The 15,399-nt window shown below is 36.9% G+C and overlaps 1 protein-coding gene across 1 annotated transcript in view; it reads right to left on the bottom strand.

Moving 5' to 3' along the window:
• Positions 1-15,399, bottom strand: part of fto (FTO alpha-ketoglutarate dependent dioxygenase) — a 383,462-nt gene that overhangs the window by 276,754 nt on the left and 91,309 nt on the right. Inside the window, exons 2-6 of the mRNA XM_028809313.2 lie at positions 13,927-14,004; positions 8,353-9,016; positions 5,588-5,707; positions 4,469-4,548; positions 3,258-3,401 (exon numbers count right to left, since the gene is read on the bottom strand). Of these exons, the coding sequence (XP_028665146.1) occupies positions 3,258-3,401; positions 4,469-4,548; positions 5,588-5,707; positions 8,353-9,016; positions 13,927-14,004 (1,086 nt within the window). The remainder of the gene's footprint in view (positions 1-3,257; positions 3,402-4,468; positions 4,549-5,587; positions 5,708-8,352; positions 9,017-13,926; positions 14,005-15,399) is intronic.

Below are 15,399 nucleotides of genomic sequence, written 5' to 3'. Positions count from 1 at the left end.
TCAGATGCAGATGAAAGACATCTGGCATTAAGGACTATAGTGGGGATTCCTGCAAATAGCAGGCAGAGACACACACAAACACATACACACATACACAAATTCTTAGGAAGGCCAATCAATCATTTAAGTGTAGACACTGCCCTCATGGGCAGCTTGAAACAAATAGCCCAATCTATCATTTTAACACCAGATATAACTGTTGACCTTCCAGCAGCATTTTTCTGTGTTTTATAAATAGTGCCTTGTTTTCTAAATAAATGGCAACACTACTCAACAATGGTTTCTAAAGTAATCCTATGTGAGATGTCAACATTATTTCATAGTTTATTACAAGCAAAGGTTGCAGAATGTCAGTGATATAGCTGCTAGTAAGCTCTCTTTTCAAACTATTCAAGAACTGCTCTGAATTTTAAATATGAGATACAACCTATTGAAAATTCCTGTGGTCGTTCCATGTGAGACACTTTTACATCCTTGTATACAAAGATAAAAGCTAAAAAATAACAGCTGGAAATTTTTGATATGGGCTGCTTACTACCTCACTGCTGAAAAAGTTAGATAATACAATGTGAAAATGCAGGTTGTGAGTTTTATGGTGAATTCCAGTTGCCAATTTCCTTCACAAATTACCTGATTTGAAGTTATTTAATGATTTCAAGGCATATCCCATTTGCAAACAAGACCTGAAAAACTGATATGGAGTCTATAAGCTTTTCAGAAACAATAAGAGAAAATTAATTTTTAAATTTTAAGAAATATTTTGAAATTCTTGTACTTAATATGTAATTATCTATTTGGTAATTGTAGAGGATAACATCTTGCTTAGGTTGCAGTGCCTATAAAGAGTATTCACCCATCCTGGAAATTGTCACATTTTATTACAATACAACATTGAATCACGGTGGATTTAATGTGGCCTTTTTGACACTGCTCTACAGAAAATACTCCCTGATATCTCCACAAAGTGATCTAAATTAATTACAAATATAAAACATGAAATAATTGATCTCATAAGTATTCACCCCTTGAAGTCAGTATTCAGATGCATTTTAGGCATCCACGACAGCCTGGAGTCTGTGTGCATAGGCCTTTCTCTATCAGCTTTGCACATCTCCACTCTGCCATTTATCTTCATTCTTCTTTGCAAAATCCTTTAAATCTGTCAAGCTGCATGTTGATCCTGAGTAATCAGCCTTTTTTTTTTTAAGTCCAACCACAAACTCTCCATGGTCTTAAGATATGGACTATGGCTGGGCCACTCCAAGACATTAACATTATTGTTTTTAAGCCATTCGTGTGTAGCTTTGACTTTATGCTTAGGGTTGCTATGTTACTGGAAAACATATTTTCTCCAAAGGAGCAGATTTCCGGCAGACTCCATCAGGTTTTCCTGTTTTTTACAGTATGATGTTGCTAACTCCAAGCTTCATGGTGGAGATGACGTGTTTTTCATGAGGCAAATAGCCAAAAAGCTCAATTTTGGACCATAGGACTTTCTTCAAGGTGACTTCAGAGTCTCCCTTATGCATTATGCTGAGATGTTTATGTGCATTTTAGTAACAGTGGCTTTCTATTTTCCATTTTTCCATAATGCTGTGACTGGCAATCACCTATTCAACAGTTGTTGTCTGCACAGCCTCTCCAATCTCAGCCAATGCAACTTGTAACTCCTTCAGAGTTCTCATACATCTCTTGGTGGCCTCCCTCCCTAATCTGTTTTGGCACAATCACCCAGTTGTTGTGGTAAGGAAGTTTACCATTAGGACACTGGAGAAATGGCTGGTAAACATGTAGTTTTTAAGCATTATATGAATAATAAATCATAAATGATTAATTTTAGAAATACATTAAAAATGTCTTGGCTATATTTGTAGTACTAGGGTGTTGTACCGTGTTAGCCATTATGAATGTAGAGAAAAGCCAAGCAAAATGACACCTTTTATTGGCTAACTAAAAAGATTACAATATGCAAGCTTTCGAGGCAACTCAGGCAAGATTACATCTTGCCTGAAGAAGGGGCCTGAGTTGCCTCGAAAGCTTGCATATTGTAATCTTTTTAGTTAGCCAATAAAAGGTGTCATTTTGCTTGGCTTTTCTTGGCTATATTTGTAATCAATTTAATGTTCTTTGTTAAATAACCATTTCTACCAAAAACGTAAATTTCTGGGTGATTCCAAATTTTATACATATACAGTATGTATATATAGTCACACAAGCATACTGATGGAGTGTGTTAGGGGTTCTGCTCATTAGAACACACCAGGGACAGGTTATGCTGAAGCACATGCAATAACTTCTTTCTTTTCCAGCTCAATAATGGAGAAGAAGCACATGAAAGAGTAATGACCTCAATTCCAGAGCATCCTGGAAGTTCCAGCCATTCCTGTCCAAGTCTTTATATAAGCATCATAACAGCTGGGAGTCAATGTTCATTGTTGGACATGCAACTGTTGAAGCCACACTAGCCTGCAGAAGCCTCTAAGTTTGAAACAGCTAGGAGCAGCATTTAAGTCTGGACCTTGTTTTCTATGTGTTTTTGTTGGTTAACCTTGTTAGCATTGCCCCTAAAAAACGGAGATCTCAGGGAGGCTGCAACACTTCATCTTGTTCTCTCCCTTTTGCCCAAATGTATCCACATTTATTATACATGTATATACAATAGGCAAATTACCTGTTGAAGACAGGTAATAGAATAATTAAAAAAATATTTGCCATCTCTTGCCATATATGTACCTTCAGCACCTTCCCTTTGCATTTTTAAGTGTGTGAATGTCTCTTAATCATGTCCCTCTCTCAAGTGTGTTCCCATAAATCCTGCTTCTCAGACTATGTCATATTTTTCAAGGCGCCTTTACCTGCTGTCCAGATTTATACTTGCTGTCTTTCAAGGCAACTCTCTCAGCATGTCTCATATGCCTTTACTCCTCCTCAAATGTCTCACACTTGTACTCTTTTTTTACCATGTCACCAACGCCAAACTGATCAAATACACCAAAGTCAAACTGACCTATCACATTGCTCAGAGGGAATAGACAAACAGACCTTAGTGTTTTATTCTGATATATATACATACATACATATACATACATACATACATACATACACACACACACTGTATATATATGGCACATATGGTATTTTATTTTCACTCTAATAAGTTGACAATTGTTCATTCCTAAACCTGAGGTCAAATACAGAAATGGAAGTTCTTACGGCTTCATGAAATAATAGTCTAACAGAAGGTAGGAACACTTTACCTCATTATGGATTTCTTCTGTTTTTTTCAAGATAGTGATCTCTGTTGAATTCAGAGAAGCATTTGACAAAGTTGAACCTTTCAAAAGGTTGCTTACGGCTTCTTCAGTCCGTCCAAAGACATAGTCTAAAGTACTATCACCTTCCTACAGAAATTAAAAGAAAGAAAAAACATCTGCAAGAGACAGTCTAAAAGAGTTTGAAAAACTGTTCAATAAAAACTGCTGTGTGGAAATGCATTTTTAACCTCACCATTTCAGGTGCAGTTATGAGAACTGCCAAAAAATGATTTTATTTGTTATTACACTGAAATTAACATATTCTTTGAATCATACAGACCTGTTAAACACTAATTGTAAATTATATGCAGCATCTTCCAAATACTAGACCTGAACTACAGTCAGTTAATAATGTTTTCAAAAGTTGTATGGATTCAAATGCGTTTAAAAAAACTTTATACTTTCGACTAGGTATTTTAAAATCTATATAATTGCATTTTTATAGGACTGTGAAGGACAGCCGGGTCCCATGCCCGGCAGGGACGCCCCTGCTGCATCTGTTCCAGGGGAGCAGCCATGGACACTTCAATACCTCCCCCGGGACGCTTGGTGGCCGCCTCCCTGGCGGACGATGATTCCCCAACCTGGCGCATGGCTCCATGGGAGATGGAGTCCTCCACAGCCTGGTTGGGGGCTTGGATGGCCGCTAGGGGGAGCTGCATGGAGTTTGCAGCCCGGCTGGTCGAATCTTCAGCCCCACCTGGAAATGCAATTAGGACCAGGTGATCAAGTACCTGGAACACTTCCAGGTGGGGTATAAAAAGGGCCAGCCACCACCACTCAGGGAGCCAGAGTTGGGAGGAAGGAGACGAAGCTTGCGGAGGAGTGGTGGGAGAGAGAAGAGTGTGTTGTTGTTGGGATTGTGCTTTTGGGACTGTGTATTGCCTGTGGGTCACGGGGAAGACGTGCACCCACGGGGGAAGACGTGCACCCACGGGTGAAGAAAAATAAAAGACGTTGCTGTGTTTTATATGTGCCTCTGTGTCGTTCTGTGCCGGGTCAGGAGCCTATATAGCGCCTTTTCTACAGACTATACCACATAACAACGGCAGCATTACCTAACTTTATGTGTTTACAATTCAAATGAGTTATGAAGCCATATATGCTTCCAAAAATGAACAACACAAGACATCATCAGAAATACAAAACCTTACCTCAGCAACACGGTGGGTTGAGCTGAATCTAGGCTCGTCTCCAACCAAAACACAGTGCTGATGAGTCATATTCAGATCATCTGGACATAAATCAGAATACAGAATTAACTTTAATCTATTTAAAATGCTAATTTGAACATTCTCCCTGATAGCTTACAGCCAAAAATTAAAAAGAGGGAACAATGGAAAGGGACATATGAAAAACTATAAACAACTGTTTTTAACAGTATAAGCAGTACAAATGTGACTCTGTAATGTAAGCACTCTTCTGCTGTGTAGAGGTGTTGAAAACATGAGGTTTGATAGCCAAAAAAGAGATAAGAATGAATAATTCAACTGAAGGCAACAACTGAAATTGATGATAGTTTTAAATAAACTCTGCTTCATTTTAGCTTTATAATTCATGCAGTCATAAAATTTCTTCCTCATAAAAACATCAGAATCCTTTGGAATATGTATTGAGGAGAAATCAAAATTAAAAAGAAATTCTAAAATGTTGTAGAATAAAATGAAATGCACACAGAAAAAGCAAGTTTGAAGCATGAACGAATGAATGAATGAATGAAGCCGTTATTACATTGCCAGATTATTTTTTTAAGCATGAACAAAGACAGCATGGTAAATTTAATGACTGGATCTTAACATTGAGAAGACCGCATAAAGCATACATGCAAATTAGTACATTTAATCCAATGTAAATTTTCAAACAAAGTTATCCTGGGGACACAAAAGGCCCAATGCTATCTTCAAAAAATTAATAAGATTCTAATCAAGTGCAGAGTATTTGTATTTTTATTTAAAAGAAAACATTTTTACAGATTCTTGAACAACAAAGAGTTCTCAACAGCAAGGCAAAGTGAGCACTGTATAAAAGTGTCTGGCAGTGTCTCAGCTCAAGGTGGCTTACAATGCACATCAAATACTGCACATTCACTGGTTGTGGAAAATATGAAAAAGCAACCTTGAGTTGAATGATATAATGTAACATAGCATTCCCAGTCCCATCTAATCTAACTCAGTGTTATGGAGAAATGCAGCCTACCAGACACTAAAAAGAATTCTTCAAGAAGGATTACCACATCTTTAGCATTTATACTGTCTTCCAAATGCTCCACATACCCATCATAAAGTAGCAGTCGCCTGGCTGAAGGGGCAGAACAAGTCCTGGAGTGTCAATATCCCAGGCCACTTTCAGACCTGCACGCCAACATGCTTTCTTATCTGAGATAGTCCCAGGGTCTAAAATTAATGTTTTTTAAAAAAAAAAAAAACCTTCTCTTACTATTAAAAGAATCAAAATAATGAAATATACTTAAAAATGAAGGGTTAGGATATTTTTATTATTTCATTTAAAACATTTCCATAGGAAAATTTACTTCAAAACTTACCTGAACTGTTAAGGAGAAAAAAAATCCACATGGGAAATTCTTAAACACTTTACACAAAATTTTAGAATAGTTTCCTTAGTTATCCAAACAGATTTACACAAAAAAATTCCCAGAGAAAGGGAGTGCATAATGGAAAAACACAGAAATGGCATTCTGGCTCTATCATTACCTGTGTGTGTGTCTTTACCAAATGATAAAGCAGCAGGTTCTACTAGTTCAACTTTCTTTTAATGAGTAGGCAGCCATGAAGTACAATAACTACTCAGTACATCACTGTGTTCAGTATATTTCAAATAATTAAATTTGAAGGTGTTCTAAAACATTTAACCAGTAATGTGAATGTATAAAGTTTATTGTATTGTTAAAATACATTCTTGCCAAACACCTTAACAATTTCACATCTACTGATGACCATTTTTGAATGTTTCGCCATAATTATAGGCCAGCTGACTAGCAATGGGTAACCTGAAAGACATATTTACAAGAAAGTGACTCAAGCCTACAAAACAGTAACAGCACCCTGTTATCATAAAACAGAAAAAAAAATAACAGCCGAAAGCTGGTCCGTTCATTTAGAGCATGCCTTCCCAGTACGTCTTGTTACTTATTCATGTGGTAGAGATAGGCTAATAAGTTATTGACGGAAAAAATATTATTTCAAGTGAGAGAATAAATAAAATGTGACTACTACTGATGTATGGCTTATAAAATAAATATAAAATAGACAAAGCTAAGACAGCAATAAACAAATTAACTTCTTTGTCTTCAGTATGATGAGATATGAATGACACTCAAAGAAAAAAAAATAAACATAAAAGGATACACATATGAGTAACTTTGACAGTTTAAATTAAAGTTAATTTTAAGCAGCAATATAGACTGACACAGTATATGGTGGATATCATGACATTTTGCAGATTTAACCTGCCAGTTTTCTCCTTTTGCTTACACTTACAGAGACCAGATAAACTCTGAGGTACTACCTAGGTCTTGACCCAGGAAATTGCCAGGTCAAATGTCTTGTGATTCTTGATTCTACTTTGGTCAGTTGTGCCCTTGACCTGGAAATTAACCAGTAAATTCCTGATATAACTTGTATGCATGACAGAGGCTACACTCTCAAAAAGTTCAGTGCCAGTTTTATATCCCAATATCACAAGAAAATTGGGATTCATATATGTAGATGAGGGTCACAGAAGAAAATAAACATAAATATGAAGTTCCATCCATTATAAAGAGGACATAATAATAAAATGTAGCAATGCTGGTTTGTAACACATTCTGACACTTTAATAACCTCACTGCCTTGGAATGCATATTTTAGCATGTCTTTATTGACATTATCATAAGATAAGGTGCAATCCAACATGGTTGCATACAGAAGTAAAACTTAACACTAATTCACACAGGGCAAAATGAAAGCTCAAATGCAGCACTGACTATTTGACGCAACTTTAAAAATTTTCTGTTCACTCATAACCACTGCTTGATCTTTAATCAGTGACAAAGTGTTTCTGCATCAGGAGTATTTATGGCTCTGTCTTGGTTCTTGGCTATTGGCTATATACACTTTTCTGCCCCTGTAAGATTTTGACAGTCCAGTTTTACGCCCTTAAACTTGTATGACTAGTCTTTGAAAAGGACTAGACAAAGGTAAAACTAAACAGTCAGTTGATATCAAAATTAATAAAACAGCAAACCTATTAAAACTCAATCTTATCTCTTTATTTTTACAGAGATGTAAGTGAAAGTACACTTCTTTAAACATGGAATAAGTTTTGTTCAGGTCAGCCACCCAAGGTCAGATGGTCAAGGTCTTAATGTTTGAGGCAAAATTTGTTTCAAATGAAGAGACAGAAGAAAAAAAAATGTCTTAAAACAAGCCTTGACCCTTCTCAACATTTCAAATTTTTCCTTCAAAAAAGTTCTAATTGCACTGCATTTTCCAGGTGTGCACATTGACTTGTAACCAAAGTTCCATATAACTCATTTTTATTGTTTAAGTGTTGGAATTAGTGACATGTTAGCAAGTTTACACAGACCACTGCATAACTCAAGACTCACAGAGAACATGTTGGTTTAAAGGTAACCCCACGAGCAGCTTGAAAGCAAAGCAGGGTAATAAAGCCAGCAGGAAGCTGCACTAGGCCTTTATTTGACAAATCACTCCAAAAGAGACAATGATGTCAGTGGCTATAAAATAAAGTAGGCTTTCTTGATGGGTGCATGCACCTGTGGAAATCTAGCTACAGGGAAGAAAGAATTGCTGGCAGAATACCAGCAATGTAATGGCTAACGTGCAAAACATTAAAACAATACTTTAGTATGTGTCCATTAAAAGTCATTATAAAAGAAACAGAACAGAAATAATGAAAATGATGTGCAATGTTTTACATGAAACTGTTTTTAAAATAAATGCAAATAGTAAATTGGAAAAAGTACATACATAAAAATACATAAACAATATCCTCATGCATTAAATTTGTGACCACATACCACTTGAGGTGTAATTGTATACTGCCACTGGTGAACCTGCTACCAGACTTTCATCATGATGCCAGCCGACTGCCATAGGCCCCATTCCAAAATAAGGCTCTTCTTTGAGGTATGGCATAGTCTTTGGATCCATATAGTTGAGAAGTGTGACGTTGAACAGTGCCCCTACTGCTTTGTGTCTGGACTGCTTTTGAACAGGTGGCTCCTCCACAGAGGTCAATGGATCTTCAATGCCCTTTTCACTTTCACAGGAGTTTGCCAAATCAGGCTGTACTAAGTTGTTTTCCAGACCTTCTCCAATAACCTTTGAATCTTCACTTCTCACTACATCATTGCCAACTATACTGCACAAATAGTTATTGAACTCCTTTAGTGCATGACAAGACATGGCAATTTCTTCTTGACTATAGGTTATTTTAGACAGTATTGTTTGCCATGGAATAGGAAAAAGTCTGGTGTTTAGGTACTTGTATGTACATCCTGGGTTTCCAATAATAACACGGGACACAGCAGTGAAAACATCTTTGCCTCGGATATTTACAAGGTCACGGAAAAAGCAGCCACACTGAAGGAGACTGGAGAAGGCTCTCTGCATCTGGACATGTAGGTCAAAAGGTATCTTGTTGGCTTCTCTCAGAATCAGATTTGTATATTTGGTCTTCCACTAAAATAAAGAAAAAGGCATTAGGTGACCAATAACTGGGTTTGAAAGGGCTCTGAGATACTGACTTTTTTGTTTAAAATACATCTATGAAGTACTATTTTACCATGAAAAATCTGTCAGATCTGACTCTTTTGAAATGGTCTTTCACCATTATAACAGGCTAACTATAAAAGTAAACTGTTAAAAATGTGTGCTTTGTTCTAGTGTTATAAACACCTCTTTGAATCATTTTATTTATGTCAAAACATTCCCGCATTCCTTAAAGAAAATGATTAAACCAAGCAAGACAATGCTAAATAATGATTTGTTCTAATTCTGATGGTGCTTTTGCTATAATTCTATTAAAATTTTAAGCTACTGCAAGCACACTCAGTTAGGACACAAATGTTTCTAAGTAGCATGAGCTTTGGGGTAATTTTAATTGAATTAAATTAAATCTTTAATGGATGCCCCACAATGGTATTTTTAATCACCTATGGCCAATAATTTTTTTTTTTACTTTTTTGTGCATTTTTGAATAAAATCATGTCACTTTAATTTTTTTTTATGTAAGAGAAAAAAATTAACCTACTTGTTGAAACAAGTAAGGCTTGAATGGCATCTGAATTGCACTTCATTGCTTTTTTGCATTAGCGGGAGTATTTTACACTTTGCCGGTTTGTCTTTTGGCATTGCATAAATGCCTAGAAAATGTGTGAAATATTAATTGTTTCATACTTTGACGTCCAATTTTCTGCATTCTATACAATGCCCGCCTTTCATACGTTGTCGAACATATAATTGATGAAAAATTGGTAAAATAAAGAAAAAATTAGTTTGTGTACATTGGTCTCAAACCTTCGACCATTTGATTGAATGTCCAACATGCTAACTACTTGACCAATGATACTTAAATGTCATATTGAAATAATCTGACAAAACCTAAATATCAATTAATTAAATTTTTTTTCTTTTTTTAAATTAATTTGTATACATCGGTCTTAAACCTTCAACCGTTTGATCAAAAGTCCAACACACTGAGTATTGGTTAAACACTTAACCAACACCGCTAATTCATATATATATACAGTGCATCTGGAAAGTATTCACAGCGCATCACTTTTTCCACATTTTGTTATGTTACAGCCTTATTCCAAAATGGATTAAATTCATTTTTTTCCTCAGAATTCTACACACAACACCCCATAATGACAACGTGAAAAAAGTTTACTTGAGGTTTTTGCAAATTTATTAAAAATAAAAAAAACTGAGAAATCAAATGTACATTAAAAATAAAAAAACTGAGAAATCCCATGTACATAAGTATTCACAGCCTTTGCTCAATACTTTGTCGATGCACCTTTGGCAGCAATTACAGCCTCAAGTCTTTTTGAATATAATGCCACAAGCTTGCCACACCTATCCTTGGCCAGTTTCACCCATTCCTCTTGCAGCACCTTTCAAGCTGCATCAGGTTGGATGGGAAGCGTCGGTGCACAGCCATTTTAAGATCTCTCCAGAGATGTTCAATCGGCTTCAAGTCTGGGCTCTGGCTGGGCCACTCAAGGACATTCACAGAGTTGTCCTGAAGCCACTCCTTTGATATCTTGGCTGTGTGCTTAGGGTCGTTGTCCTGCTGAAAGATGAACCATCGTCCCAGTCTGAAGTCAAGAGCGCTCTGGAGCAGGTTTTCATCCAGGATGTCTCTGTACATTGCTGCAGTCATCTTTCCCTTTATCCTGACTAGTCTCCCAGTCCCTGCTGCAGAAAAACATCCCCACAGCATAATGCTGCCACCACCATGCTTCACTGTAGGGATGGTATTGGCTTGGTAATGAGCGGTGCCTGGTTTCCTCTAAACTGGGCGCTTGGCATTCACACCAAAGAGTTCAATTTTTGTCTCATCAGACCAGAAAATTTTCTTTCTCATGGTCTGAGAGTCCTTCAGGTGCCTTTTGGCAAACTCCAGGCAGGCTGCCATGTGCCTTTTACTAAGGAGTGGCTTCCATCTGGCCACTCTACCATACAGGCCTGATTGGTGGATTGCTGCAGAGATGGTTGACCTTCTGGAAGGTTCTCCTCTTTCCACAGAGGACCTCTGGAGCTCTGACAGAGTGACCATCGGGTTCTTGGTCACCTCCCTGACTAAGGCCCTTCTCCCACGATCGCTCAGTTTAGTTGGCCGGACAGCAGTAGGAAGAGTCCTGGTGGTTTTGAACTTATTCCACTTACTGATGATGTAGGCCACTGTACTCATTGGGACCTTCAAAGCAGCAGAAATATTTCTGTAACCTTCCCCAGATTTGTGCCTCGAGACAATCCTGTCTCAGAGGTCTACAGACAATTCCTTTGACTTCATGCTTGGTTTATGCTCTGACATGAACTGTTAACTGTGGAACCTTATATAGACAGGTGTGTGCCTTTCCAAATCATGTCCAATCAACTGAATTTACCACAGGTGGACTCCAATTAAGCTGCAGAAACATCTCAAGGATCATCAGGGGAAACAGGATGCACCTGAGCTCAATTTTGAGCTTCATGGCAAAGGCTGTGAATACTTATGTACATGTGCTTTCTCAATTTTTTTATTTTTAATAAATTTGCAAAAATCTCAAGTAAACTTTTTTCACGTTGTCATTATGGGGTGTTGTGTGTAAAATTATGAGGAAAAAATGAATTTAATCCATTGTGGAATAAGGCTGTAACATAACAAAATGTGGAAAAAGTGATGTGCTGTGAATACTTTCCGGATGCACTGTATGTGTGTTGCCTAAAAGCACTATATATGTATGTATGTATGAGCTAAAAGTATAATTATAAGGAAATGAGAAATTAAAATTTGACGTAATTAACGTACAGACCCTGGGTCAAAACTGATAAAATATTACATTGTCACCAGAAATCAGCATACAAGTTTGAAGGAAATCAGATTGGTAAAAGTTTGATTGATTAAATTGATTGCGAAATTTGACCCAGACAAACGGAGGGGGCAAGTTGAATAAAATCGTGTAATAATAATAAAAAAAAGAAACCAAGGTGTCCCTAGCAAATCACTTGCATTTTTAACACTATAATGCTCAACAAATTGAAGGACAAAAAAATAAAAATGTTCTTTAAAGGAATTTTATATAAAATGGCCATATCATCACTGAAAGCACTGTATAATGAATATTTTACTTCCTGAACTCTCTTGGCTGTATCCACAGCAGTGGTATTTTCTAAAGCTTTACAGACTGACCAAACATCAGACAGAGGACACCACATAGCTGGTCAGCATGGACCTTAAGGACTTAAGGACTGTCTCCATCTGGTCCTGCAGCTCTACCTATGTGTAGCTTACTCAGTTGTCTCCTTACTAGATCTACAGTTGTGGACAGTCCACACTGATGGTCAGAGGTACATTTATCCCTGGCCATTCAATTTGACATGGTAGGAGTTTTTGAAATAGAAGGGATAGTGTGAGGAGATTGGTCATTAGAAGAAGGTGGCACAGAAAGGGAAAATCTATTAAAAAATTGGATCAGGGTGTTAGCTTTGTCCACATCCCCTTCTAGCACATGAACCCTGGATTGCCCGAGTCCCGTAAATATACTCAGTCCATTCCAGGAATCCTGCATTTTATTCTGAGTGAGTCTGTTTTTTTTTATTTTAACTTTGTAAGCATCCTTTCCTTCACTCAGCGTTTTCTTTAGCACACGCTGTACGTCCTTCCCAACCTCTTTATCAACGAATCTGTCTTCTTTATCTGTTTATGAACCTGAACTTTACTGCCAGGCAACATAGTTGCTAGGAATTTCTCTTGGTGTTACATCCATACATATAACATACAAAGGTACATAGAAATAAACACCACAATGGATGGATGGAATATACAACATATGACATCATCACAACAGTATATACAATAAACAGATATATGTAAACTAAGCAAACAAAAATGACTGAAACGATTTTCACAAAATCATGCATTTATATTGCCATTGGACCAATTTAAAATATCATCTATTAGGGAGGAAAACCAAAACCAGTGCCAACTGCAATACCCATCAGGTAGCAGGGGAAGACAGATGTTTTGATGTAACGTAGTAATACATGTCATGGTGCCGGTGGGGGGGTGACATATTGATTAGCATATGCAAGTAACAATTTCACTGTGTTTGGTACATGTGACTATACTGACCCTGTAAACCCATCCAAATACTTGGAAAATTTTCTCCCTCTAAAAAAATTAGAAAATTCCCTTTTCTAAGAACCAGTACTAAATATCTGACATCAAATATCCCAAGGGCCTACTACAGCACAAAGAAAATAAAGAGTTAGTCTTTGAGCCTGCCACACAGGTCTTAGACAGGGAACTTTACATTTTTACTTCAAAAATGGCATGCATTGTATAGTTCTTTTCTGGGCCATGCTACAGTAAAAATATTTCATTCTGAATTTCTCAAACAGTACATTTTAGCTGGTAATATTAAGCGTCTTTAGAGTACATCCACTTAAAGATTTCATGTAATGACTAACCATCTGTAAAGTTGAGAATTGGAAATTTCATCACTTCAATACACAATCTTCTGTCTGTCTTTATTTCAAATTTGATTATTTTAGAGTAAATAATATTTTTTAACTAAATATATACTGTATATGCTTGCTTCACTATATTTAGTGAAAAATGTTCTGTTTATACAAAGTATGCTCAGCTTTGCTACAGTGAGAATGGGACAAGAAAAAAAATAAGCATGCATTCCATGCACCACAGACCTTTGCTATGAAGGTAAACTGGAAAGGAAATACCTTTCATCAAGCCCCAATAAGGACAGTGATTCGAGACATGGCATCCCTCTTAAGCTATACAGTAAGTTAGTTATACAAGTTAGCCAGATCTAAAGACTGATGCTTTGTTAGTTCACTCAAGTTACATAGAAAAATTCAGTTACCAGGAGTTGAAAGCCTTCATCTTTGGGAGTTAAATATGGAAGCTGCTGTCCTCCAAGTTGATGCAGAAGTTTCTGCTTCTAGATGTGGAGAAGAGAGAAAAAAAAAAGTCTCAAAATCCTGAGCAACCTGTTATCCAACTAAGCTCAACATAGTCAAGAATTTTCTCTGTTGCACTTCATTCAAGTCAGTAATGCAGGATCTTGCTTTTATTTTATTTATTAAAGAGACTTTATCAAAGAAAAAAGCTTTCCTTGCCCAGTCCTGTTAAATTCCTCTTTCAATGTTATTTCAATGTGAACAAAGATGTAACTTTAAGGGGGACTAGCAGCATCCCAAATATCCAGACATATCTAAGCCACACAGTCAAGGGTTCAAACAAAGCATATTTTTTATTGAATAAAGTACCTTTTACAGGTTCTTCCTTTACTCATCACAATCTACAATCCCAATCACACTCCTTTTCCTTTGTTCTCCTTCACTCTTCTCCATGCAAGCCTTGTCCACCACCTCCCGACTGGGTGAGGCAGAGTGGCTGCTTTCCAGGGTGAACCCAGGAGTACTTCCAGTGCAAGAAGATGGTAACCTGAAATCACTTTTGGGCCAGGCAGAACCTCTTTGTGACAGGGAGCCTACCTCCAGCAGTTACCTCTAGTGGCACCTGAGAACCCCCAATGATCCAGGAAGGTGGTATCCCTCTCTCTTTCCCTTAAAATGGCTTCCTGACAGGAAAAGGTACCATTAACCTATCCCATCGGGATGTTCATTCATCCATAACCATCCTTTATAAAGGTTTCCCAGCAAGGTAAGGAACCATCCACAATGACTGGGATGTCAGCCAATCTGTGTCGTTTGTGTCACAGGACATACCAAAAACCAGTACATTTCTTCCTAGAAGGTCTTTCTTTTCTACTGTGTTTCAATATGATTTTTTTGTAACTCTGGTCTATTTAATTCTGATTCTGGATCATTTTAATATTTCAGAAATGCATTTGAGTTTAGGTGCCAAAAATGTAAAGCATGGTCACTTTTAAAAAAAATAAAAAGTGTATTGTTTACCAATTCTAATTAAAATCTGATGTTCATTTTCAGAAACTGCATATGTCAAAGCAAAATTTGTAAAGTAAATGTAAAGTATCATAGAGTGTTTTGTACTTCTAATTTTCTTGTCATATTTACCATTTATATGTACACACACAGTATGTAAACACTGAAAATGCAATTGGTTTTAGACTGAGCTGTAGCTTCAATGCTATTTGATATTTACAGTATACCAGAATTCTTACTGTCATCTAAATGCTCATTAAGAAAATACAGTATTAGGATCTTTTATTTGTGAAAAAATAACAAGTGTTTCCCAACCTTTGTGATGTTATGACCCAGTTTTTCACATGACAGTGTTTTCGTGATTCATTTAGTTATGGGTGGGGATATGGACTTGAGTCTAATGGAGTCATCAAACCAACTGGCCCGCA

Source organism: Erpetoichthys calabaricus, chromosome 9, assembly GCF_900747795.2.
Source record: "Erpetoichthys calabaricus chromosome 9, fErpCal1.3, whole genome shotgun sequence".
Lineage (NCBI taxonomy): Eukaryota > Metazoa > Chordata > Cladistia > Polypteriformes > Polypteridae > Erpetoichthys > Erpetoichthys calabaricus.
The sequence above is the reverse complement of the archived record's forward strand: the minus strand, read 5'-3'. Positions and strand labels throughout refer to the sequence as shown.